Source organism: Chaetodon trifascialis, chromosome 19, assembly GCF_039877785.1.
Source record: "Chaetodon trifascialis isolate fChaTrf1 chromosome 19, fChaTrf1.hap1, whole genome shotgun sequence".
NCBI classification, from domain to species: Eukaryota; Metazoa; Chordata; class Actinopteri; order Chaetodontiformes; family Chaetodontidae; genus Chaetodon; species Chaetodon trifascialis.
The window spans coordinates 18508475-18533588 of record NC_092074.1 but is presented as its reverse complement, the minus strand read 5'-3'; the positions used below and the strand labels follow the sequence as shown (position 1 = coordinate 18533588).

At 41.6% G+C, this 25114-nt stretch overlaps 1 protein-coding gene across 1 annotated transcript in view; it reads right to left on the bottom strand.

Moving 5' to 3' along the window:
• The window catches only part of lama2 (laminin, alpha 2), a 174613-nt gene extending 151245 nt beyond the window's left edge, over positions 1-23368 (bottom strand). Inside the window, exon 1 of the mRNA XM_070988059.1 lies at positions 23302-23368. Coding sequence (XP_070844160.1) covers positions 23302-23368 — 67 coding nt within the window. The remainder of the gene's footprint in view (positions 1-23301) is intronic.
• Between the last annotated feature and the right edge of the window lie 1746 nt (positions 23369-25114).

Genomic DNA, 25114 nt, shown 5'->3' with positions numbered 1-25114 from the left:
TGTCTCTATTTCAATTAAATTCTCCCTCCCTGTTATTGCCCGATCCCACGTGCCATGTCTGCTCCTGGGCTGATCTTTATAAACTGCTTTTATAATATACAAAGAAGACAGAAGCAGGCATACTGAGGACAGCAAAGATGGCCGTTATAATATATGTTATAATATAATGCACATTAGACCGTATTCACTACAACTACAAGCAATGCTAAATCAGATTTGATTTTAACTGTTTTAATTTGAAAGTTATGATAATTACTGTAATTAGTACTTTCAATGTAAGGACTCATATAATAACAATTACATTTTTTCAAAGCACTGTACTGAATCCAAGTATCTGCTTGTAATTGCAATTGCAACCCATTTCATGAAATCAAGCGACCCAAATGTTTTTCCAGACGGCCACACACTCATCACAGAAACGAAGAGGGAGAGACATTTGGGTTTAAGTGTGTGTGTGTGTGTGTGTGTGTGTGTGTGTGTGTGTGTGTGTGTGTGTGTGTGTGTGTGTGTGTGTGTGTGTATGGTTGATCTTTGCAAATGCTGTCCTCTTCCAGACGGTCATAAACTGAGACTAAACAGGAAACCACAAAGTTATAGACAGTTAATCCCCTACTTACACACACTCATTCACACACACACACACACACACACACACACACACACACACACACACACACACACACACACACACACACACACACACACACACACACACACACACGCGCGCACAATATAATGTCAGTGAACTGACCGTGTCTGCTGGAGGCTGCAGTGATCGCTGTGCTCCAGACTGGGGGGTGTCTACGTCTACACTGTCTCCCAGGAGGTCCACAAGTTCTCTCAGCACTCAAATTAATTTTGCAGACTGGACTGTAGACTGAATTACAACATTTACCCTCTTCTAGTGCAGAAACGTGGAGGGCATACAACATAACATTACCTTTACATTCTCGAGTACATAGTATTTCAAAATCAAACCCGTCATTTGACAATTGGCAAGTCTCACAACCCTACGGACTGAGGCTTTGCAATGCAGCCAGTCAGTTAACCACGAAAACGGTGGCAGAGCTGTCATTAAAAATTCAAGCCAATATATTAAAACTAATGGGTCCTTCATTTGAGAGAGCCTCATTTGGATGCTTGACAAGCCACAAACAGGTGAAATGCTTTTTCTTTAGTATATTCACGCATTCGCACAGGAGAGGTGCAGAAACATGCCCCACCAACGACTGCATTCATCCCATCTCTCCCATCCATTTTTGAAATCACTGTCTTTTACCAAACGTCTCTCGCCAGGAGCCTCTCAAAATCACGACTGAAGCACAATGTGCAAGTGATAAATAAAGTAAATAAGTAAATAAAGCAAGCGCTAAATTTATGTCCTATTGTGTTTTCGTTTATATAATGCAGGGACGTGGACAGCATTGCACTTTCACTGTAGTCGCTTTACGTACGAACTAGTTCAACCAATCTGTGCTGCTCTGATATTTCAAAGAAAGCGGCTGCCAAGCGGTGATTTTAGGACTGACTGTGTGTCGCCTTGTTAAAATTTAAGGGGTATGTGGATACTGGTAAGAGTGGTGGGACCAATAAGGTTTGGTCCCACCACTCTTAAAGGTCTCCTATTTTCAAATCCCAATATTGACAGGCATGGCATGTCCTCTTCACTCATATGCCAACAGCATAAAAGTAAGTAAAAGCACAAGCTGCCGCGATATGAATGTATGTGGAAAACAAATATTCAGTGGAAAATACACTGCATAAAAACTTACACTTGAACGTGAATTATAAAAAAAAATAAAAAGCACAGGGAACACGGGGGCACAGAGTGGGAATTTATGCGCAATAACTCCTGGATAAGTGGTTGAAGTGATTTAGCTGAGCTCAGACCAGCCAGCAGTAAATCTATCCTGCAACAGACCAACTGCTCCCCCACACACACACACACACACACACACACACACACACACACACACACACACACACACACACACACACACACACACACAGAGTCCATACCTGATGAGGCAGTGATGAGGACTTTGTTAAATCATCCACAAGCACCTCGGAGACACAGCTGTGTGTGAGTGTGTGTGTGTGTGTGTGTGTGTGTGTGTGTGTGTGTGGCTGTGTATGATTTAAGTAGGAACTCATCGGTGCCAGCCTTGGCTAATACTTACAGTCCAGCCTGCAGCCAAGGCCACTACACATATACGCACAACACACACACACACACACACACACACACACACACACACACACACACACACACACACACACACACACACACACACACACACACACACACACATAGACCGTCTGGGGGATATGGGGGATATGTTGGTGTTGGTAATGAAAACATGCCAGTGAGTAGATTTACAGGAGAGAGCAACTTGACCTCTGGCCCCAGAGAGATTTATCACTGGTAGAGGATCCAATCTTCTCATCGCTACAACCACAACATTCTGCTCACAACTCCACAACAATGTAGAACAGAGCAGAAAAGACGAGCGAACAACACGATTTCCTTGAGAAAATCAGTTTGGATGTTTATCTTCAGCTCACCAATTGTTCCTCGCCACGCTGCTCGCCGCTCTCGCTTTAAGTCCAAAGCATTCCCGGGAGGTTCAGCGACTGTTCAGCCTTTTCCAGCATCTATGTGACCTCCATGTTCAAGAAAAGCCAAGCAGTGAAACAGCACGACCACACACAAGCTGAAGCCTTTCCCGGTGCACGTGAGCACAACACCTACACACACTGCAGCGGTCACGGTGGTCACAAAAGTGGCATTTGCAGAAATGACTGCACAGCTACACAGTGGCAATTCACTTTAATGGACGTGATTTAAAGACAGTTAAGCTTTGGCGCTGGAAAAAATTCAACTTCCAGATGGGGGACATAATAGAGAGTCTGTCAAAGAAGATAATGCCTGCTGGATATTTTCCTCCCAAAGTGCTGCCAACTGGACAAAGAAAGTTGGTCAAGCTAACTGAATATGGGACACGAAAAAGGACAAAGCGCGCACAAAGCTTTGATCACAACCAAACATGTGACTAAAGCTAAAGGTAAAGCTGCTTTAAATATGATTATAAATTATAATCCAAATTTTATATAAAAAAATAAATATGTGAAACAATGTAAGCAAACTACCAATAACCTATTTACCTAAATGAACTATTGAAATGGTTTATAAGATTTGTGATACATAAAGAAAATGTCAAAGGATATTTCTTATGCTGGGTAAGATGGAGGAAAGGAGCAGGGTGGAGTCTGACTGTGGGATGACTGAAGGCCTGGCTGTGTGTGTAGGACTTGTGCGTCTTCGTGTTTATGTATTTTGTACGTGTGTTTATGTAGATGTACACAGGGAGTGTGCAGGAGTGTGTTTTGTATTTGTCAGGTCAGGAAATAACATCATTCTCTACACGCGGCCGGTGGGGTCACAAGGGATTGTGGGTAATTGGAAATCCAGATGGGCGTGCATGAGCTTCCAGGAAGAAGCGGTTACCACAGAAATCGAAAAGGAGCACACACTCTCCACCGCTAATGGTGCTCATCTCCGTCTGTGCACCTCTCTTATTCTTTTACTTTTCCCGTTCCCTTCTTATTTTCCACATCATTCCTCGTCTCATGGCCCCTTCCTTCTCCTGTCCTCTTTTTTCCACTCGGTTGAGTTATGAATGACAAGGGGAGAGACAGGACACAGTGTACGACCAGCTGACCAGTTGAGTGGGCAGGTCCAAGGAGACCAATCAACAAAGTATGTACAAAAAGACCAGCCAGTTGTCATGAGTAATATTCACCGTACACTCACACACAATTAATCCCAGTTGTCGTCTCTGGGGACCAACTTCTTCACAGAACTGGAGAGAATATGGCTGCCTCGCCATCAAAGAGACTGATGGAAGCTGCTATAGTTGCTGCCATTAGTCTGTGTTAGTTAGCGCACTTTGCAGTTCTGTAGTTTTACAGTCTGCTGACAGCAAACACAGCCAACAGTCTGAAAGTCGACAAGGATAACATCATGACAGACCAACAAAAATACAAAACAGATGTGTGGAGCTGGTGCTCTTACAGGCTTTGTGCATTAATCTACTGACAGAGAGAACTCTTGGTCACAGAAATATCTTACATCATGAAACCATTTTGATTCCTAAAAGCAGATCCTCTGCTCTTGTGTCAAGGTCAGCTACAGTCCAGCAGCGGCAGAGGACCATACACAAAGTCTGATGTCCTCTGCTTTGCTTCGCATTGCCATCTCAACACTTTAACATGTCACCGCAGTGAACATCATCACCATGCGCCACACAGAAGTGGATAAAAGGAAATAAAATTCTGAATCAAATGACAGAAATGAGCTCACCCAGAGTTAGGAGGTTCTCACACTCAGCTTTAAATGATGGCTATGGATTTTGACAGAGCTGAACTACAGGTTGCTGACTCATGGTTTTTGACCAGCACTGATGACTACACATCTACTATTAGCCTGCCCCGGGCTACCTCTAACTGCTCTGGCACTGGAAATGTTCAGGTTAGATCGAGCGTAGCTGAAATGTGTGTTTGACAATATAGAAGCCATTAGTGTGTGTGTGTGTGTGTGTGTGTGTGTGTGTGTGTGTGTGTGTGTGTGTGTGAGTGAGAGAGAGCTTAATAGACGGTATGTGTGTCTATGGTGCTTTACGAACATATTCAATCTTCTCAGCTTTTATGTAAATTTAGAGGTTTTTTAAGTGATCAGCACACAAAATCATTTCGAGTTGATAAACATTCAGCCTCCTGAGATACTCTTGCCTGTTTCAGCGAGTGTGTTCATGAGTTATTAGTAAGAGAGAGGGACAACAGCAGGAGATAAAACTCTGTGATAAGGAGAAATAGCTGGACAAAGAGGAAGAGTATGGATGAGCGAACACGGCATAGCATCGGCTGCAATGCTCATTCATGTTACGCCGTTGTTTGTTTTCACTGAAGCTCAGGTGTATGGTTGACTGTCCATTACACCAACACTCAGATGCTCAGTCTGCACCTGTATGTGTGTGTGTTTGTGTGAGGGTGTATGAAAGAAAGAGATCGAGGGAGCTGTGTGTGTTGGAGTATATAGCATTCATTACAGAGGTGCTACAGACAAACTGCTCCCTGGATAGACATTGATTTTCACCCAATGGATCTCACTGTTAGCAAACCTAATAGCTTGGTGGGTAATGGGTAGATGTTATGAATGAGCCCCTATGGGCAGAAGGGGAAAGGAAAGGAGAGGAGAGGGGAGGATGAAGGGGAGGGAAGGAGAGAAGACAGCCAAAAAATGGAGGAGAACATGTGAATGTAAGAAGGAGAGAGATAAGGATAAAAAAAAAGAGGAAAAGGTGTGAAAAAGTGAAGAGAGGGGAAGCCAAAAGGAAAAGAGAGGAGCAGAAACTTGATGGGAAAAAAGAAGACAAGAGGAGAGGATGTGAACCTGAAAGAGGAAATAAATCTTTAAAGAGGATTCATTAGCAGCTATTTCGACAAATAATCGTTTGAGTCATTATTTTAGAAAAATGCAAATAGTGGTTCAAGCTTCTCAAATGTGAAGATCTGCTGCTTTTCCTTCTATACATGATGGTAAACTCAATGTCTTTGGGTTTTGGACTATTGGTCAGACAAAATGAGACATCTGATGTCACTTTAGGCTGTGGGGTATTTGATCATTTCATTGAGAATGGGCAAAAATAATGCACAGATCAATCATTAATCATCATAAAAATAACTGTTTAGCTGCAGCCCTAAATGGAAACGGGGAGAGATAAAACAGAAAGTGGCGGAGAGAGATGGTGGGATTGGGAAAGGATAGAGAAGAGAAGAGAAGAGAAGAGAAGAGAAGAGAAGAGAAGAGAAGAGAAGAGAAGAGAAGAGAAGAGAAGAGAAGAGAAGAGAAGAGAAGAGAAGAGATCAGATGTGAGTTGAAAGGGGAGCTGCTATTTACCATTACTGCTAATAGGTTTCAAAAGGAAGCAAGTCGTTAGCTAAATGGATAGGCCCTAAATGACACATTACCATGTTAAAGGCTGATTCCGCTCATTATTGGAGCTCTGATTCCTCCATGCATCACCAGCTAAGGCTGTGAGCCGGCCACTAGTACACAGACCTGCTGCCTCAGCAAATACATACACACACGCGCTTGCACACACACACACACACACACACACACACACACACACACACACACACATCAAGGGACTCGGGAAAAGGGCGAGGAGAAAAAAAAAAAATCTCCTGGTCAGTGCTCCATTCTGAATCAGTATGTAAATCAGAGAAACCATAAAAAACCTGTTTCCCCATTAGAACACACAGCATCCCATTTTGTTTTTGCATCACGAAACATTTTGTTCTCATGGACACTAAATGTCAGCTGGGAATTGGATCTGTGCCCAGTAGCATTAGACTAAAGTATACAGTGCAAGAGGAAAACATGAGAGAAGAAAAGAGAATAGAGCTCAAAGTTCTCCTACAGCACTGCTTTCAGTTGACGAACAGCTGCTGAGTCTGTGACACACACCACATGTTTGTCTGTTGGATGTAATTTCTGCGTTAGACACACTTTAGTATGATTCAGAAGAAAAAAAAAATCACATACAGCAAGCGAGAAAGTAAGCAGTGTTATTGAATGTGTCTCTGAGTGTGTGAGACAGCCAGAGAACACATGCTTTAGGCTGCACATGTCAATGCGCTCATTACAGTGACACCTTTGGAAAACTGCAGTTCAGAGGCAAACTTAGCAACACGGAGCTGAGCTGAAATTGTGCTCGAACCTTAGAGTGCGATTAAAGGACCCCATTACACCCTCCAAATATGCTTACACTTTTGATCAAGGATCCCCAGCAGTTACATTGTGATTAAGTATTGTAATCATGTCGTATCCCCTTTCCCCTAATCAACCTTGCCTACCTACTTGCATTTCATCTAGTAGCTTTCTACATTTCCCAGGATGCACTTGCCCAGAGTGTAGACTTGTTTCATTCAGCTGCTGGCTATGTAGCAGCCCGCCAATAATTTTATGTAGGCCACCTGGAAATTAGCTCCATGGTTCCCCTACTTCACGACTTCAAAAGTTTCTTGAGTGTGATTTCAGACTGATGTCGAACACAGGATTATGACATTAGGCTAAAATTGCACCAGGGCATATAAAAACTTAAATAAACATAGATATATACAGATATGCATCCATTCTAAGGAAGAGTTGCAGTGCAAGCAGAGGTCAAGCTCAGCTAATAGGCTATGAAAACGTAGCTGAGCAAGCTTTCATTTCCTGTGAGCATTGTGGAAGCTGCACAAGCTGGCCAAGTTTAACTCCGTTTTTCTGCAAATGCATCACAAATGAAGAAACTGTCAGAAGAGTTAATGATGAATAAAAGGACGTTTTGCCTCAACGGTAACTAGCTATAGATTGGAGAAAAAATAATTAAGTTTACCTATACCATGAAGGCTACCAGCAGCTTTTAAAGTGGATTTTTTCTTGCATTTAACTCAATGCACGAGTTAACATTGTGAATCAATCCACTCTAAATGTCAATAGGATAACTTTGACCATATCATTTGCTGTTATTGGCTTTCTCACATGACAAAGGCTTTAGTGATGACTGAATCTTCAAGCGCAACCAAATTACATGAGCTGCGAATGTTCTATTTTTTCACTTGGAAAAAATGGAGGAAATCCAGTGCGCTCCAGAAGCACTGCAAACATCATTTTGTTGGTTTCTTATTCTGTCAAAAACATGCTTTTATTTAGTCCATTTGATAACCAGAGCAGTACAAAGAACTGCCAAGGAGCACTGCAACAAGTAGCCTATAATAAATCGAGAAGGACAACTGAAATACGTGATGTAATCTCTCTCTCTCTCCTCTTCCTCTTGCACCTTGTGCATGAGTGACTGATCCCATTGGCATTTCTTTACTGAATATTGGCCAATAACAAAACAACTAATCAATCAATCAATCTTCCCTACAGAATACAACACTGGGGGTTCTGCTCCTTACTCAAAAATAACCTGATTTGTGTTTGCATTGCAGTCTGGGCAACCAAGACTTCTGTCTGTGTTGATTTGTTTTATCCCTGCCTCAGTGGTGAATTTCTTCCTGTACAATTGCTGTAACAGTTGATATTTACATTGAAGAAATATGTTCATGTTTTGGTACTGCACATTGAAGCCATTAAAATAAATTGAAAATATGCTACATCATCAACATCTGGCCAGCAATCCACACAAACAAACAAACAACAAAGTGGGTTCAGGAATGCATGTGCATGACCAAAAGTCCTGCACAAAGTTAATGTGTTCAAATGTAATCGAAAGCAGCTTCGTCAGATAACTGATCGCAGTTTTTAAGGAGCAGTTTGCATGAGTGAGTTCAAAAACAAAAATCTGAATCAAACCTAGCTGGTCTAAATCAGATGTGGTTTGAAATACGCAAACAACAAATAGGGGAAAAAACATGTGTGTCCTGCAGCAGAGCAGAGCAAGACCCCTACAAGTCAAACTAACAGCAGTCTTTGTTAACAGGGTCCATGCCAGCAGAGGACAATGAGCTTGTTGAGTTGCTAGAACAGAGCGCTGAGCTCCTCTAGGAATTAAAGTGCTGACGGACCACCCACCTCCCACCCACTGTCAGAACAGGCCTTGGGCTCGTCTGAATGCTTAGGTCGGCTATCCACTGTGAGGCCAAACAAGGTCAGCAGAAGAAAAATAAAGTATGAGTCTAACAGATATTAAAAACTGGAATATATATGGTTTGATGGACAAATACTTCCTCAGGAGTCTTAAACTTCTTCTGCTCAATTTGCTGCCTATCGTTAATGTTTTATGGAGTCTAGCATTTTCTCCTGATTTCAGGACAGTTAGATTCTTCATTGACCCCCAGAAGCAAATCCCCTACTATCAGTTAGAGAGGTCAAAGGTCAAATTCAGCTAAAGAGCGGCGCTTTGTCCAACCTCAGTCCCTCTTTCACACATTCACTGTTTCCTATGTAATGAAGTTTACTGTATAGTGTGTGATGAATTGCACTAATGAATCATCATGCCATGCCCTTGTACGGATACTAAAATGTGGGGTTTTAATGACTCTTAGAAGGATATTATGATATTTATTAGCCACAATATCTATAATTCATTTTAGGCAAAAGCCTATTAAATTAACATAAAGGGATTTAGCATTTATGTATTAGAATCATATTCCTGGCATTGTTAAGAAAATTAAACTGAAAATCTGAAACATTTATGTATGTTTTAAAAATGTAATAACTGAACAGTTCAATGGAGGCTATGACAACTGAACAAACAGGAAAATCAGAACACAGCAGAGACTGTTTCTCACTTCTGTCTTGCTTGTGGGGGCTCTGGGGGAATCTGGACTCATGACCTCAGTATTTCTAAAGTCATTATTAGGGTCTGTCTAGCAAAGTGAAGAATTCTGTTTTTTGTTTTTTAGGAAAAAGTTGTCTCCATGCCGGTGCACTAAACAGCAAATAGGGAGTGGATTCAGACAGAGGCCAGATGTTCTGTAAGTCTTAGTGAGAAAAAAGAACAAAGAGGTGTAGCATGGGTGAATATGAGGTCAGCCAACTGAAGCCAGGTTGCTGAAACCTAGCTGCTAGCTGTCATTCAAAGCAGCCATGCCCAAAATTATGCATAACTTTAAGCATTTATGTAAATTAAACAAGTGACTTATGGGAAAAAACACCCCTGCACAGCAGTCAAGAATGGGGAAATTAGCTATGGAGACCAAAACCAGGCCAGGTTTATTTCTGCTGCGAAGTTGGGGACGTTAATATGGGGGTCTATGGGGATTAACTCGCTTTTGGAGCCAGCCTCCAGTGGCCATTGGAGGAACTGCAGTTTTTGGCACTTCTGCGTTGGCTTCATTTTCCAGCCCTGGAGGTTGCTGCTTGGTAATCCCGCTGCAGTTACGGTGGCAGCCTGTGGGACACTCAGCAACAAGATGAATCATTCCCCGGAGCTTCAGTGAATTGAGCTTAACGCAGTTTTGGCACTTCAGTGTTTGACTTGGGTCTCAACACTTTCCTCCATAAGACCAACCAATATGACATTATTTAAGCACAAAACACATGACTACCAAGCTACATCTCTGCCAACTGCATTGTACCCTGAACAGGATATGACATTGTGCAATAATTCACTTCATAGCAGTCTTGTCCAATCACAGACCAGAGCCCAAAATTCCCGGGTGTCACGGGTCTATTATTGCAGGGCTGCAAAGGCTCTGTGGCCCCTGTCCATATGTGTGCACACACACATACACGCACACACCATTTTTCCCATATTTCATCTCGTGTCAGATGTGAACATTTGCTCTGCATTAGCCTCTCTGTGGGTTTGCCTTGGACCAGAATAATGGAAATACAAAAAAATATAATGGAAATGTGAAATTACATACAGAATATGTCCCCCTCTCCTTTTCTGCACACGCGCGCACACACACACACACACACACAATATTGATGAGAAAAGCAACTGGAATAATGGAAAAGCAAAAATGTATATACAACACATAGCTCTTTCTTCCTCCTCACTCTACCTCTGCCTGTGTTTTTCACTCTCTTTGTCACACACCTACATAGAGGTGTGTATAAATGTTAAATCCATAGCTAACCAGGCCAGTCTAATAGACTCGTATTCTTCTGATGCTTTATCAGCTCAATCACACAAACATTCAGCCCCAAAATAATGGCCTTTCTGTTTGCTGCCTCCTTCTGTGTGTGTGTGCTTCTATCTAGGAGCTGTGCTGCAAAGCGTGTGTGTGCGCTGCATACAGATCTGTCGGTAAAGACAGAAATGGCAATTTTTGGGTTACGAAGCCACAGACTTTCTTTCATTCATTTATCCACCTGTCAGTCAAGCCAGCTGCATGTGTTTGATTTTAATTAAAAGTTCTAAATGGGGAAAAAAAAGTATAGACTGTCAGGTCCTGAAGGAACATACACCAGTTTTAGCAGTTAAAGGCTAGTCAGCTGAGTTTAAGGTGTCCAATAAGGACCTCTGGCATCTGAGATAAAGCAGTCATTTGCAGGATTACATTTTGTTAGTGGTCATTCAGCTGGGTTTTTTCTTTTTTCCTCACTGCACCTCCCAGAGATCACTTGTCAAATGTATCGTGAATTTTGTGCAGTCTGCACTCTTCTTTTTTCCTTTTTAGTGACTGCTGTTAAATGATAATCAACACTGAAGTTAATTATTTGTTCCAGAGGATTTTGGTCGGCTAAGTGAGGAGTATTTGCTTTGAAGGATGTAGCTGCATCTCAGTCAGTGGTCAGGTAAGAAAATTCCCGAAATTAACAAATAGGCCCTGGTACCCTGTAACCTCAAACCTCAAAAATGTTGTAAGTGTGTACTGAAAATGGCTCTAATGCCTAATATATGGATGCCTTGTTGAACTACACTTCTGTATACATCTACTACGATGGTGCAAACTGTTCCAGCTCTGCAGCTCACGTACACCTGGTCAAACCCTGTCTGCATGTGGCTCTGGAACAATCCCAGCCCTCTGACTCGGACCACACACCAGGTCATGATGACATAAGGCAGAGGACGGTGACCCTGACCGGTCATACTCTTGACAGGAGTGTGAGAGGTTAGAGGTCGCTTTAATACTGAAGGTCATGGCGCAAAATCATCACAGCTGGACAACGACACATGCGACAACAAACATTCAGGCGCTCTCCCACAATGTCTTTCTATGCTTCTTACGCACACACATTGTGAAAACCATGTTGTGACCATGTGTTGAACAAGGATGTCATGGTTGAGATAATTGGTAATTTCTAGCAGCCACTAAAAACAGCCGGTATCAATCTATACACGACTTCAGAGGAACACCAGTCTAACAAGAAGCCTCAGCTCAGACATTCTGACCACAGAGGCCCACAGCAGACGTGTCAACAAAAGTGTAAAAATCAGCTTTTGAAACGTGATCCACAAAGCATTGTGATGTTGGTGGGAGCCTGGGAAGGTTGAGGACATCCTTTGAATTATTCTGCAAAGGTTTTAGACTTTTCACTTCTTTCAATAAAAAGAAGAAAAGCTAAAAACTGGAATAAATAATAAGTTAAAAAAAGATATTTTTTTGCTGTGTCCCCCGGTCTTTTCTATCAAGATCAGGCTTGATAAACACGCTATAGCAGCTTTGAATTCAACTGAGTTTTAAAGATTTGCCTCGGGAGTAAGGACTCCATTATGAAGCCACGACAATGCCGAAGAATCAAAGATTGTGTCCAGACAAAAAGCTGAACATACTAACACGTGTCGGCCATGTGTGCTGCGTTGAACGAACTGCAGGAGCAGTATTGTGTTATCTTGAAAGCGATTCATGCTTTGAGGAATAAAGTTTTAGGTTCTGATTGCATCTACAGCTTCTCATTCTCTGCCTACAGGCTACAAGTCGGATTTCTTTTTCTGCTCCTCTACTCCGACCGGCTAATGAAGCCTCCATCACCCTTTTCATCACTATCTTCGTGCCTGTTTGCTTGTCCTGCAAAAGTACACTGAGACTCTTCTAACCCACACAAATCTGAAATGGTAACCTTTACTGAAGTTGATATTTGGATTTGTTGTTAGCCAGCTAATTAAGCTTTGACACCAAAGCAAACATAATAAACACTGGTAGTCATAATTCCTTCAGGTGTTAAAGGTCTATGCTGCTTGACTAGAAACATAGTGTATGTCATTATTAGGCATTTGCTGAAATTACTGATTCTGTCATTGTTTTTTGGAGGGCAGGTGGATAAACACCCATACATCTGCTCAGACATCACATAAGAAAGACACTTTTTATATGTTTGGATCTTTCCTCATAATCATCATGTTAAAAGTAATTCATACATACAGCGCAATTAGGAACTGTCAGCAGCTAATGCAGCATGACTTCCACGCATCACAGCGTTAATGAGGTGTGGAGAAGGCACTGTGGGTTCAGTACAAATGGCAGTCTTCAGTGCATGAACACACAGGTACAAACGTACTATCCCAGTCGCGGTTTTATGCAAGTTTCTTTTCTGGGAAAGGGGAGAAATCACAAGTGGACAGCTCTAAGCACAAGTGTGGATACACCCAAGACACGCTGAGCTGCACTGAGAGCCGATCGCTCACACTGCATTCGGAGGTGGTCTTGGCCACATATGGCCACGTTCATTTAGCAGTATGTGTGCGAAAGGGTCCTGAGCCACACGGAGGGACCGCCTACTCAAATGACATCCTCTCCACAAGTACACGCAAAACAAGCTGTCTGATTTCCATTTGGTTCACCGTAATGCAAATGTCGTGTTTGGTTCTCGTACACACCAAGCAGCAGATTTCACATTTCTATTTCAGCTGATTTCACCACTGAACTGGTAACCACAATATCCCCAGACTCCTTCAAAAAAATCATTCAAGACATTATTTCTTTCTTTGCATAAAAAACATTGTGTCCATTCACTACTGTTGGGCCATCAGCTAAAAACAATGCCAGTCTCAGCAAACGGAAATGATGTACATAGTCAACTGCATACTGAGCTGGAAAGTGAGATCCCATCACAAGTGGTCATTTCTACGGAGCCCATAAAGTGCCAAACAAGCTGCAGCCACCCAGCTACACAACATGGATAAAACATAACGAGAGCTTAGAGGAAACACCCCCAGACCAAAATCAACAAACTGAGAACTAGTTCCCAAAGTTTGACTCAGAAAAAACATACACAAACCAAACCCAACAAACGAAAAATTCCAAGATAGAGCTGGGGGGCGTCTGTCTTGCTTTATGGCTGTCTTTGAACTGCCTGTGTCAGACAGATTTCTCCTGTAAAAGACAGCTTGCTCTCAGTGTATTCGCTGTGGATAAACAGAGGTTTTGAACTGAAAAGACTTGAGCTGGAACAAAACAATAAGACCTCCAGAAACCAACAGTGAGGGAGTAGCAAGACAAACAAACTGAGGCCAGACACTGAGCACAGCTATGGCCGCAGAGGTTGTCATGGGATGAAAGAGAGATAGTGGAGAGGAGGTGGAGGAGGAGGAGACGAGGGGGAAAAAAGTACGAGAGCGCACAGAGGAGAGGGGGAAAGAGATGAAACAGACAAACAGGAAAGCATGGCAGAGATGTGCAAGAGGCAGAGATGTGCAAGAGGTCCATCATCAGCCAAAATAAATATATATTTCCCAATATGCTACTGACTGTTTTAAAAAGATGGAAGATTAATACAAACATTTAGGTCTGGACTTCATGAAACAATGCAGATATCAGCTATGGACAACTACAAATCTTTCAACTTTTGTCGACTTATTGATTTGATATTTAAAGAACCAGTGTGTAGGATTTAGTGTCTTCTTGCAGTGAGGCTGCATTTTGCAACCAACTGAAAAACCCTCGCCTCACCACTCTACTTCCAAACATGTAGGAGAACCTGTGGTGGCTCTCTAGAGCCAGAGTTTGGTTTGTCGGTCCTAGGCTACTGCAGAAACACGGGGCAACATGGTGGACTCTGTGGCAGAGGGCCTGCTCGCTCTGTTGGTGTAAAGAGCTCAATCTAAGGTAGTGAAAACACAATTATCAGTGTCTATTTAACCAAAGATGTCAGCAAAAGGAGAGGGAGGTGGAGGGATGGGGGAAAAAAAAGAAACAAAAAAATACAAGAATACACCAAAGAGAAGGAGAGGAGTAAATGAGGAGGTAAAGGAAGAAAGAAGAGGATGATCAGGAGGCCAAGGAATGAAAGGAGAGAAGGAAAGAAAGAGCAGAAGGGACAGGAAAGAAAGAAGTAGGCGAGAGGGGATGTAGGATTATGAATAGCAAAAGAGGGGTAAGTGTCTGTGTGTGTGTGTGTGTGTGTGTGTGTGTGTGTGTGTGTGTGTGTGTGTGTGTGTGTGTGTGTGTGTGTGTGTGTGTGTGTGTGTTGGGGGGCTCATTATTGACACCATGTGTTACCACAGGAAGCTCCTTGGGAAAATATGAGCACCCAGAAAGATCAGAGAGTGAGACAGAGATGAGAGAACGACATAGAAAAAGAAAGATGAAGAAACGGAGGTCATTCCAAAGTCTCTGCAGCTGCAGACGTGTGTGTGTGTGTGTGTGTGTGTGTGTGTGTGTGTGTGTGTGTGTGTGTGTGTGTGTGTGTGTGTGTGTGTGTGCGCGTGTGTGCGTGTACAAGGGTCAGTAGCCTCTGTTTTAGCAGCTGTATATCTGTATGTCAGGCGTGCAGTGCTTTAGCCACAAGGTCACAGTGTCAAATCCCACAGCAAACGTACACTCACATCTATCTATCATAGACATACATACATAAATATTTAAAATGCACACAGCCGGTTTTACTTGATGGGATTTTCAGAGTACCAGAAGGGTTGTTCAAGTTCAGCTTCTTACAAACTCTTAATAAAACACTTGAAAACAGCCTTTTCTTAATAGATTTTCAAGACAGAGCTTGATACAGTATGAAAAATGAGTCTAATACCAAGAAAATGTCATTTGCAGAGCTACAATTAGTCAATTAACAGAAAATCAACTACCAGCTATTTTGCTGACTGATTCATTGTTTAAGTATTTATACAATAAGAATACCAAAGTTTGTTTAACATGTTTATGTGATATTAAACTGAGTATCTTTGGGTTTTGAATCATTTGTCGCATAAAACGAGAAACCTGAAGACGTCAGCTTGCTTTCACTTTCTTTGGCCATTTTATCGATCAAAGAATTCATTAATCAAGAAAATAAAAAGCAGATGAACTGACAGTGAAAATTATTACAGTAGTGATTTGCAGTTATTGGTATTTTACCTGGGCAGATGTGCATGAGAAAACAGATTTTTGGCTGTGACTCAATGCTAGATTTAAAGATTGTTTAGTATGGGTTTTGCAGTAAAATTCCCCAGGGGTAACCTACAGTCTGCTCTTTACTATTCAAGTTAGCCACCTGGTAAGCTAAAAGTAAAATGCGACTGGAGAGCAATTTACCCACACAGCAGCAGCTGATGTGCGAGAAAATCTAAAAAGGGTCAGGGGAGTGAAGGCGTCAAACTGCACTGGACTGGTGCTTCGGAGTGAAGATGCGTCATTTTAGTGGATATTTCTGCTCATTGAAATGCTCCACTGAAATGTACAAGTTGGAAGTACACAGCACATGACTTCACACGATACTCAGTTTATTTTGAAGCCTCTCACTGTGGAGCCCTGATGCTATTAGACACATTTACTTGAATTCATTTCCATTATTTTTCATATATACTGCAAACACAGGGGATTATTTCTGAGCAGAATGTGGCTTAAAATAAGGAATGTATTCAAACTAGCTGGGAGTTGTACTCCCACCTAAAAAGTTTGTCACCCAACATACAATTTTTATGTTCTTTCCTCCCAATCCATTCCCAGTCTTGCTTATTTTTTAGGCACAGTAAACAGTCTGGGCGTAGTAGCTTGTGCAAACACACATGCACACCTTGTATGAACTCACATGCACACACACTTACCAATTCATCAACTCATGCCCTGTTTCTTTCTGTGTCTAAGCCCACAGTAGAATGGAGCTCGGCAGAGCAGCTATTGTGTCCCTGGTAGAATTAACTATTGATTTTCTCCTCAGTATTATCAATGCTGTTCTGACAACAAAACAGCTAGGAAACACTCACACACACGGGCATACACACACATACACAGACCTACATTTTGCTCAGTGCAAGATGCGCTTTGTATGAGGCAGCACAGGCCCACAGGGAAAAGCACAAGTCAAATATTAACGAGCTGCTGTAATAAGCATAAACTAACAAGTACACAAACAATGATACATGCAATAATAAAATATGCAAGACAAACTGAACCAAACATTTTGAGTCTTACTGCATTAGGATAAACACTGTCTCATGAAAAACGAGACAGTGTTTATGCATCACGTTTATGCATTGCTCGTGCAATCAGAACGTAGCATTCGCGAACATGCGTAGGCCTACGTTATTCTCAAATTAATTAAGACACATGGGTATAATTACCATAAATAAATGTCACCATGGGCAAGTCAATCATCTTGTTCCGGTCACAATTTGTGTTTTCAAAATTCAGAGCATGAACGCTGCTTGTCGGACTCCCCAACGCGTGTTTCTTTGCCCTTCTACTGAAATGGAAAAACATGTCAAATAATAAATTAATCTACTTTTCCCTCCCTAAACAACAGCGTTCAGCAGCTGAAGAGGGGTCATCTTATGGGCTACTACTATAATGCATTTTAATTTTTTACATTCTTTCTTTTATCCTCTTTTTTTTTATATGTATGTAAGCATGTTGGAAATTAAATATTTATTTCTATCCATCCTCACCCTCCCCTTGTGATCACAGCAGGACAGGTTAGCTGTGGAGTTGTCTAGTAGCAGTAAATGCACAGGTTAGGTTAGTTTGCCCATGAATAAATGCTGCATCTAATCAATGACTGCTCACTGGGCCAATGTACCAATGTCTCAAAATGAACGTGGCTGTGATTTATTTATATTAATATTCTACATGGAGCACGACTGGCGTTTAGTTCAGTGCTAAAAAGTAATAGATCGACAGCACATCCTTTACTTTTTGAAATCAGCAGGTATCACTTAGCTGCAAGCCAGCGTGGTGACCTACTTCCCCCCCACATGATGAGAAGTGTCAAAAGAAACAAAACAACTCCTCTAAGATTTAAAATGTCAGAGCAATCGAATCCCTCGTTCCCTTTTCTCCCCCGGCTGCCTGTCTTTCTTATTGACAGGAAGGATAAACCACTATTCCAACTTAGCACCTGGCTAATTTTAGCTCCCAGATGATTCCACGAGAGTACACACACACACACACACACACACACACACACACACACACACACACACACACACACACACACACACACACACACACACACACACACACACACACACACACACACACACACACACACACACACCTGCTGGTGGTCATGTGGTCTGTGTCTTTGGCACAATGTCATTGATTACTTCTTAGCTGCCCTGAAGCCAGTGACAACTTCACAAACACAGGATGACAGAAAGCAACAAGCACTCAGTATGCATACTGTAATGAGTGTTGTAATGAGCATAATCTCATATATCAAATCTGACTGTATACAATTACTCAAGTTACGTTTATTGAGCACAAGCAGGCACACACACATACATCAGGTTGTGTGTGAAACCCCAATGCCACACAATTAAATGAATACCCAACAGAAACTTTCATTTCTGGGGATTTCTGCATGATAGTTCCTCTCTCTTCCCATAATTATATACTGTCAGTTCAAACACCTTTTAACTGTAGCCTGACCAACACTGAACATTTTGTTTGAAAAGAAAAAAAACATATTGGAAAACACGATACATAAACAAGCAATTTTGATATGGATGTCTTAGATTTTCTTTTTTTAAATTGTAGTCAAGATGCATGCCAAGTGGAATATTTTACAGTTTTTACACTATTCAATACTTTTTTTTAACTGCCAGTTGCTTATGTGCACAGATAACGAAGTAAACCTTGTGCTGCTTGTTAACCAGCCAGTGCAGCTAACCTGAATCTGTTCATCAACGTGTCCAGTCACCACATCGTCCACCAGCATATCCTTTCCTCACCACCGCAAGGATGGAGCCAAGACGGAGAGCGTCTCTGATGGCAAACATGGTGTCCTAAAGTTGACATGGTGGATGGCTGTCAGAGCCAGACTAGCTTCTCTTCGGCACAGAGAAAGTAAGAGGTCTCACTCTGTCACTATTTCCCAACACCACAAAAGTCACATTGGACTAGGCATCTAGAAGGTATAATGGCGCATTGCTGTCGTGTACTGTTTGTTATTAATGTTCCTTTGACACTCATTTATATTCTTGATATAGTCCAATACAGTACAGATATCCCATCACTCAATTCATTTTTTCCAGTTTTCTAGGTGGGGTAAAGCGCACAGAGGAAAAACTGTTTCTCCAGCTGCTCCCTGGTCTTTGAACAGCTTCCTCCTTTGAAGTGAGTAATTGTAATGTTTGCTGTAGCTTTCTTTTTGTTAAAATGGATTTTATGAAATCGCTATAGAAAAACTACCATTTAGAAATTAGTGCGGAGGTATCGTACCAGTACCGATACGAAGATTTCTGAACGATACCCAGCCATGCAGATGATTCGTCAAATCACCTGCCAAGCATTTGTCTGAAAAGTGCCCGCCCGTTTCCAAACAGGTTCCAAGGACGACTTCCCAGACGGTTCTGCGTCACAAACCATCTGAGAAAATAAAGGCTCCAGTCGCTAACTAAGGAAATTCGCTATTTAGTGCAGGACTTTTATATTCTGCTGTAATGTAGTGATGGAAATGCTTCACTGACATGGTGTCAATGGGACTCTAAGATTAACAAATAAGTGTGTAATGGTTGTCTGTATGTATTCCAACCCCATTCTAAAATACAGCACTCATGTATCCATAATCTGCATTCATTTGCATGTTTTAACAAACTAAATATAATTTGCCATTGTTGTTATAGCACAAAGCCAACTCAACTCTTCCAATATTCCTCATTTCCTTCCTTCCTTTGCTTCTTCCCTTCCTTCTCATTTCTAGGACACACTGATTATATTCAGTGAATTTGGGTCCCAGGCTGAGAAAGTCTGAGAGGCTTCCCCTCTGGTGTATTCCATCAAATCCATTCAGCCAAGCTTGGCTGCTTTCACATTAACATAGCAGACTGAGATCAACATATTTTACAAACATTATGACATTGGGATGAATTCACCTCATAAAAATGTTGATTTCTCTGATGGGCAGAAAAACCCACTCTGGATTCACATCACATCCACTGCAATACCTCTGGTGAGTTCACATCACACCACTTTCAGCCCGGCTTGGTTAAACCCACATTACCATAAACTTATAAACACATCTGTAGTTGCTCTGAAGAGACCTTTTATCAACAAATTAACTAGTTTCATACTTTCAGCTTAAATCCTTCAAAAAAGAAAACATTTCACAGGATCAAGCTGCACCTCTGATTATGCCAAAGTCCGATAAACATCAACAGGGAAATCAATTGGTTTTCTCGCCCTTCCTGATGGGTTTGCTTTCTTGAAGATGCAGTATGAGGTTTCCACAGGACACCGATAACATGAATAAGTCACATGGATTTGTTAAATAGAAATGTTGATTTCTCAGTCAGTTTAGAGGTCTTGTCTGGATTCATTCCACACTGGTGTCTCCTGTGACTTTACCTCATATCCATTTATGCAAATCAGGTTGGTAACATTCACATTAATACACACACAATTCCCCCAAAAAAATCTACTTTTCTGGCAACTTCTCAGAACTTTTACAATTTTCCCCAGTGACAGCCACACATTCTTGACGTTTTACTATCTTTTATCAATATATTTGCTTGGCTTGGCTCTAGAGCCTCATGCACCACACTGACTCTTATCTGATAGAAAGTCAGAGTTCAAAACTTATGTTGCAAGAATAATCACAGTGATGCACAGTGGGTGAAAGAAGGTCTTCACAGGTGCAAAATTAATCATAGTGTCCAAGCTATGCTGCAGTTTTTTTGTTGTTGATTGCAGGCAAAACAAAAATATGGAAAACCCATCATTAAACTAACCAAAACTGCGGAAAACTTTATGTTCATATAGCATTTCATCACTTACAGAATGAAGATTATTACAAAAGAAAGTTTTTCCAAGCCCCTCAGTGATGACTGAATTATCAAACTTCAATCAACTAAGCGATTAATCGATTAATCCAAGTGGTCTACAGTCTACTGAGCAATCTTCCTGCCCAACTCTTGCAAATTTGCTTAATCTTTCTCGAAGGTTGCCAAAAAAATGTGTGTTTTCATCATCATCAAATGTGTTTCCATCTTTCTCCTCAAACCAGCACAAACACTGTGTTGATAACTGAGGAAACCATCTCAAAAACTTACATTTCCATTTAACTTTTCATAGTTTGTGTACACTTCCAATCTCTCACTCACTCTATCTTGCTGCTTCAGTCTCCTCCTCTCTCTCGTGTCCTCTGAACCTTCCGTCCTCCTGTTTCACCCATCCTCCCTCTATCATTGATACCTCCTGCAATGCCTAATAACTCCTGCACGCACCCTCCTTCCTCTCTCCTCTCTATTTCAGCCCTCCTCCTCCTCCTCCTCCTCCTCCTCCTCCTCCTCCTCCTCTTCTCTTTCTGATTATCTCCTGGTGTCTCTCTGAGCTCTGTCGCTGATAGAGAGCATGCCTGGTTGACACGCCTGGTAATGAGGCTCTTAATGCAGATGGCCTCTCCCGCCCTCTTCTACTCACTTTCTCTCTCTCACACACACACAGTATGCAGACACATACACACATCATGACAGCAGGCCCCCCCCACCCACCCACCCACCCCCGGCAGGAGGTCTAAAGCACTCCTGGGTTAAACATTAGCTTGAGATGTTTTCAAAAGGAAAAAGAAAAAAGCATGACGAAGTCAAGATTTTCCTCATCTTTCAAGTGACAGTCACCGATAATAAAAAACCCTCGCTCTGCAGACACACACATGCGACAAATGAACCCTACACACACTCATATGTTCAAACAACTTACTGATCACCTTTATGTAATGGCAGAATTTGCTTTTATGTCCAATTCTGTAGCATCTTTGTTATGAAGTGGGGCAGTTTGACAAATAATAAGACTCCATCTCTGCTGAGGGCACTGTTGCACATTTTGCATTGTTGACCATATCACAGCCCTTACACTCGAAACACACGATTGAGCTTTAAAATAAACATATTTAGGGGTTCAGCTGAGATATCTCCTTCCTTTCCAGAAACAGCACCCCTGTTCCTCTGGATAATCCACAGATCACACTGTGAACCATTTTCACAGGGACAATTTCTTCGGTAGAAAATACTTCCACAGAAAACAGTCAACAGTGAGGATTGCGGATTATCTAAAGAGATGCGGGATACTGTTTCTCAAAAGATGTGTCGCTGTTTAATTTTGTAAATGTCCTTGTCAATACACAACCAACAAAATTCAATTCAGCTTAATTTTATAGAAGTTGTGGCAAAAAAAACTCAGAAATGGGTATCTTAAAACCAAGACTATCTGTATGGCTAGACCCCATCAGAGGCAAAAAAGAGACGACCAGACGCTTTAAGACTTAACACACTGAGGCTGAACACAATAGAACATAGAAACACTAAAACCAGCAGCTACTTGTGTGGTTGTACAAGTCTTATAAATGCACTGCATCATTTACATCCTTAACCTACTAAAAAATAATCATCAGTCCCACTAAGAGCACAACATCTTTGTGAAAGTGACACCAGGGCAAACTGCACAAAATCCCAAACTGTCATGGGTCAGTGCAGATAGCTTACTGTTTGCCAAAAACATTTTGTTTTACAGACTTAATCCTCCAAATCATCTGTTGATTTCGAACAATGGAACAGGGACATGTGGCAAATACAGTAGCACACATAGCCTTGTGTGCAGCCTACATTGTGAGTGTCTAATGCACTTGAACTATGTGAAAAGCTGAAAAGCAAGACTCCCCAGGGGGTAGACATAATTTGTGAGGTGGAGTGACATACAGTGCATACTTTATAATCATTAACTCTGTTTGTTGGCTAAGCAGAAACTGCAAAAAGGCCATCCGAATGACATCTATTTATGTTGTATTAGTACATTCACTTCAGCTGTGTCAGCGTCTGTCATGCTGAAGTTCAACTTGAGTCTAAAAATAACAACAAATCCAGCTAAGACGTCTGACCCCTGTCGTGTTTTTCAATGTTTTTCTTAATTACAAATCATAAACAACAGACCAGGCACCTCTTCAAACTAACTTACAAGCATTTGTCTCTTTTGCTCTTTGCCACTGCAGCTGTTTTTCTCTCATTCTCAAGTATTGGTTGTAATTAGGCCTAACGTGTCACTGAAGCGGTTTTTCGCATGATTTGCCCTCCTTTTAACGATAATGACACAAAAGTGAAGAACCTCTCAGCAAAGCAGAGAGTTTTCAACAACTGTGACCGATAGAAAAACGTGTCATTGATGAGGAAATTGTCTTGCTTACCACACTGAGGTGAGGACGTTTCAAATATCCCTCTTTGCATTTAACTGAGCAGCTAGCTAACTTGGTCAACGTAAAGGTGTAGCCTGCTAGCTTAAGTGCTGACTGATTAGCTCATTAAGGGAAATGACCGACAACCCTGAGTGACTGACACTGGGCTCATTTCAGTGCTGCTCCGCGGTAAATGACCCTCGCATAGCTGTGTATTGGTGTATCGATCGGTTATCCTATCAATCAGTCTCTGGGGCACTCACCTCTCTGCTGGGCCCGGCAAAATTGCCATAGCAACGCGGTCAGAAGCACGAGCCGGAATCGCTTCATTTCGTCCAATCGTGAAGTTTGATACGGTGCCGCGCGCGCTGCGGGGTTCGCGCTGTCCTCTCGCGCGGCTCTCCGTTGAGCTGAATGGCAGAGGAAAGTTTCACAGAAGTTCACCCAAACTCTCTCTCTCTCTCCCTCTCTCTCCCTCTCTCTCTCTCTCTACTCCTCCTCTTCCTCCTCTCCTCTCTCCTCCTCTCCAGGTTTAAACTTTGGACAGAGGGAGGAAGAAACGGATGAAAAACATATGGAAAAAAATAGAAAACAGTACAGTAAATACAGTAACATGGTTGGTTATTCCACAAAAATATGGTCTAAAATGCACAATTTAGATAGATAGATAGATAGATAGATAGATAGATAGATAGATAGATAGATAGATAGATAGATAGATAGATAGATAGATAGATAGATAGATAGATAGATAGATAGATAGATAGATAGATAGATAGATACTATTATATTCAATTTCCAATAGTTTAAATATATCCATCAAAGTAATGGAGTATAATGTGCACAACTACAAAATGTAATGGATTAGCAGTAGAAGTAGAAAAACAATCTAAATGCTTAAATTATATTAAATGTTTGTTGTTATTTTGTTTTGGGTATTTTTTGGGGGGGGAACATATGGAAATCGTGAATTAGAGTAATCTGATTACTGTTCTGAGCTTGTAAGCAGTAAGCCAACTGTCCACAGCTTGTAAAAAAATATATATGAACATAGTAAACTGTCTGAGTGTGAGATGGTGCTAACACACCGACTCCATCAAGGGTTTTAAAGCACTACAGCAGTTTTGGAAATACAAACTTTGGGCTTTGAGTATTGAGAGAAACAAAAAAGGAGAAGAGTTCAAACGAACTACTTGGGCCACAGGATAAAAAGTCAGAAGGGGGGAGAGCGGCGTTGGACAAAAGTTTGGGTCCAGCTGTGTCCACAGAGTAGCACAACTGTTCTAGGGCTCCTCCTGCTGCCCTGCACAGCTCACCACACGCTGGGGCAAAACTGGAGCCGTCAGCTGGGAGCCTTCATAAACGCACAGCCAGATGTACATGCATACAGTTACATAAGGGAAAACTGTGAATAGTTTATCCATTTGTGTACAGATGGTGTGTTACTAAACTTGGAAGCTGTTTGAAACTTGATAAGATAAGATAAGACTTTACACATCCCACACCAGGGAAATTAAGTTGTTACAGACAGCAGACATAGAAAAGATCAAAAGACAATTAAAAGATACAGAATATAAATCAACTGTATATATGTCCATTATACACAAGAGTGTAAGAATACCATTGCCATGAATCATGACATAAACTTGGTAATCATCAGAACAAAACCACCTAAGTCTGTACATTACAAGTTTCATGGCAGCCTTGTTATATATGTAATGTGAGTTTATATTGTATTTCATTATTTTGTTATTATTTTATTCCACACAAGTGCATCAAACTAAGTTTTGCCCTGCACTTTATCCCTGAGTGTGTTTATCTGCTGTGCAGGCCATTGGAGCTGTTTCCTCCTTCACAGTTGGAAACACTGGTATATTATAATGTTACAGCTCACCAACTTGTCAGTCACTTCATACACCTGTGCTTGTGTGTAGTTATGCACGTGCATTCATGCAATTGTATATGTGGCTCTGGTGTTTGTACAGTTTATTTACAGGCAGACTTTGAGTGTGTGTGTGTGTGTGTGTGTGTGTGTGTGTGTGTGTGTGTGTGTGTGTGTGTGTGTGTGTGTGTGTG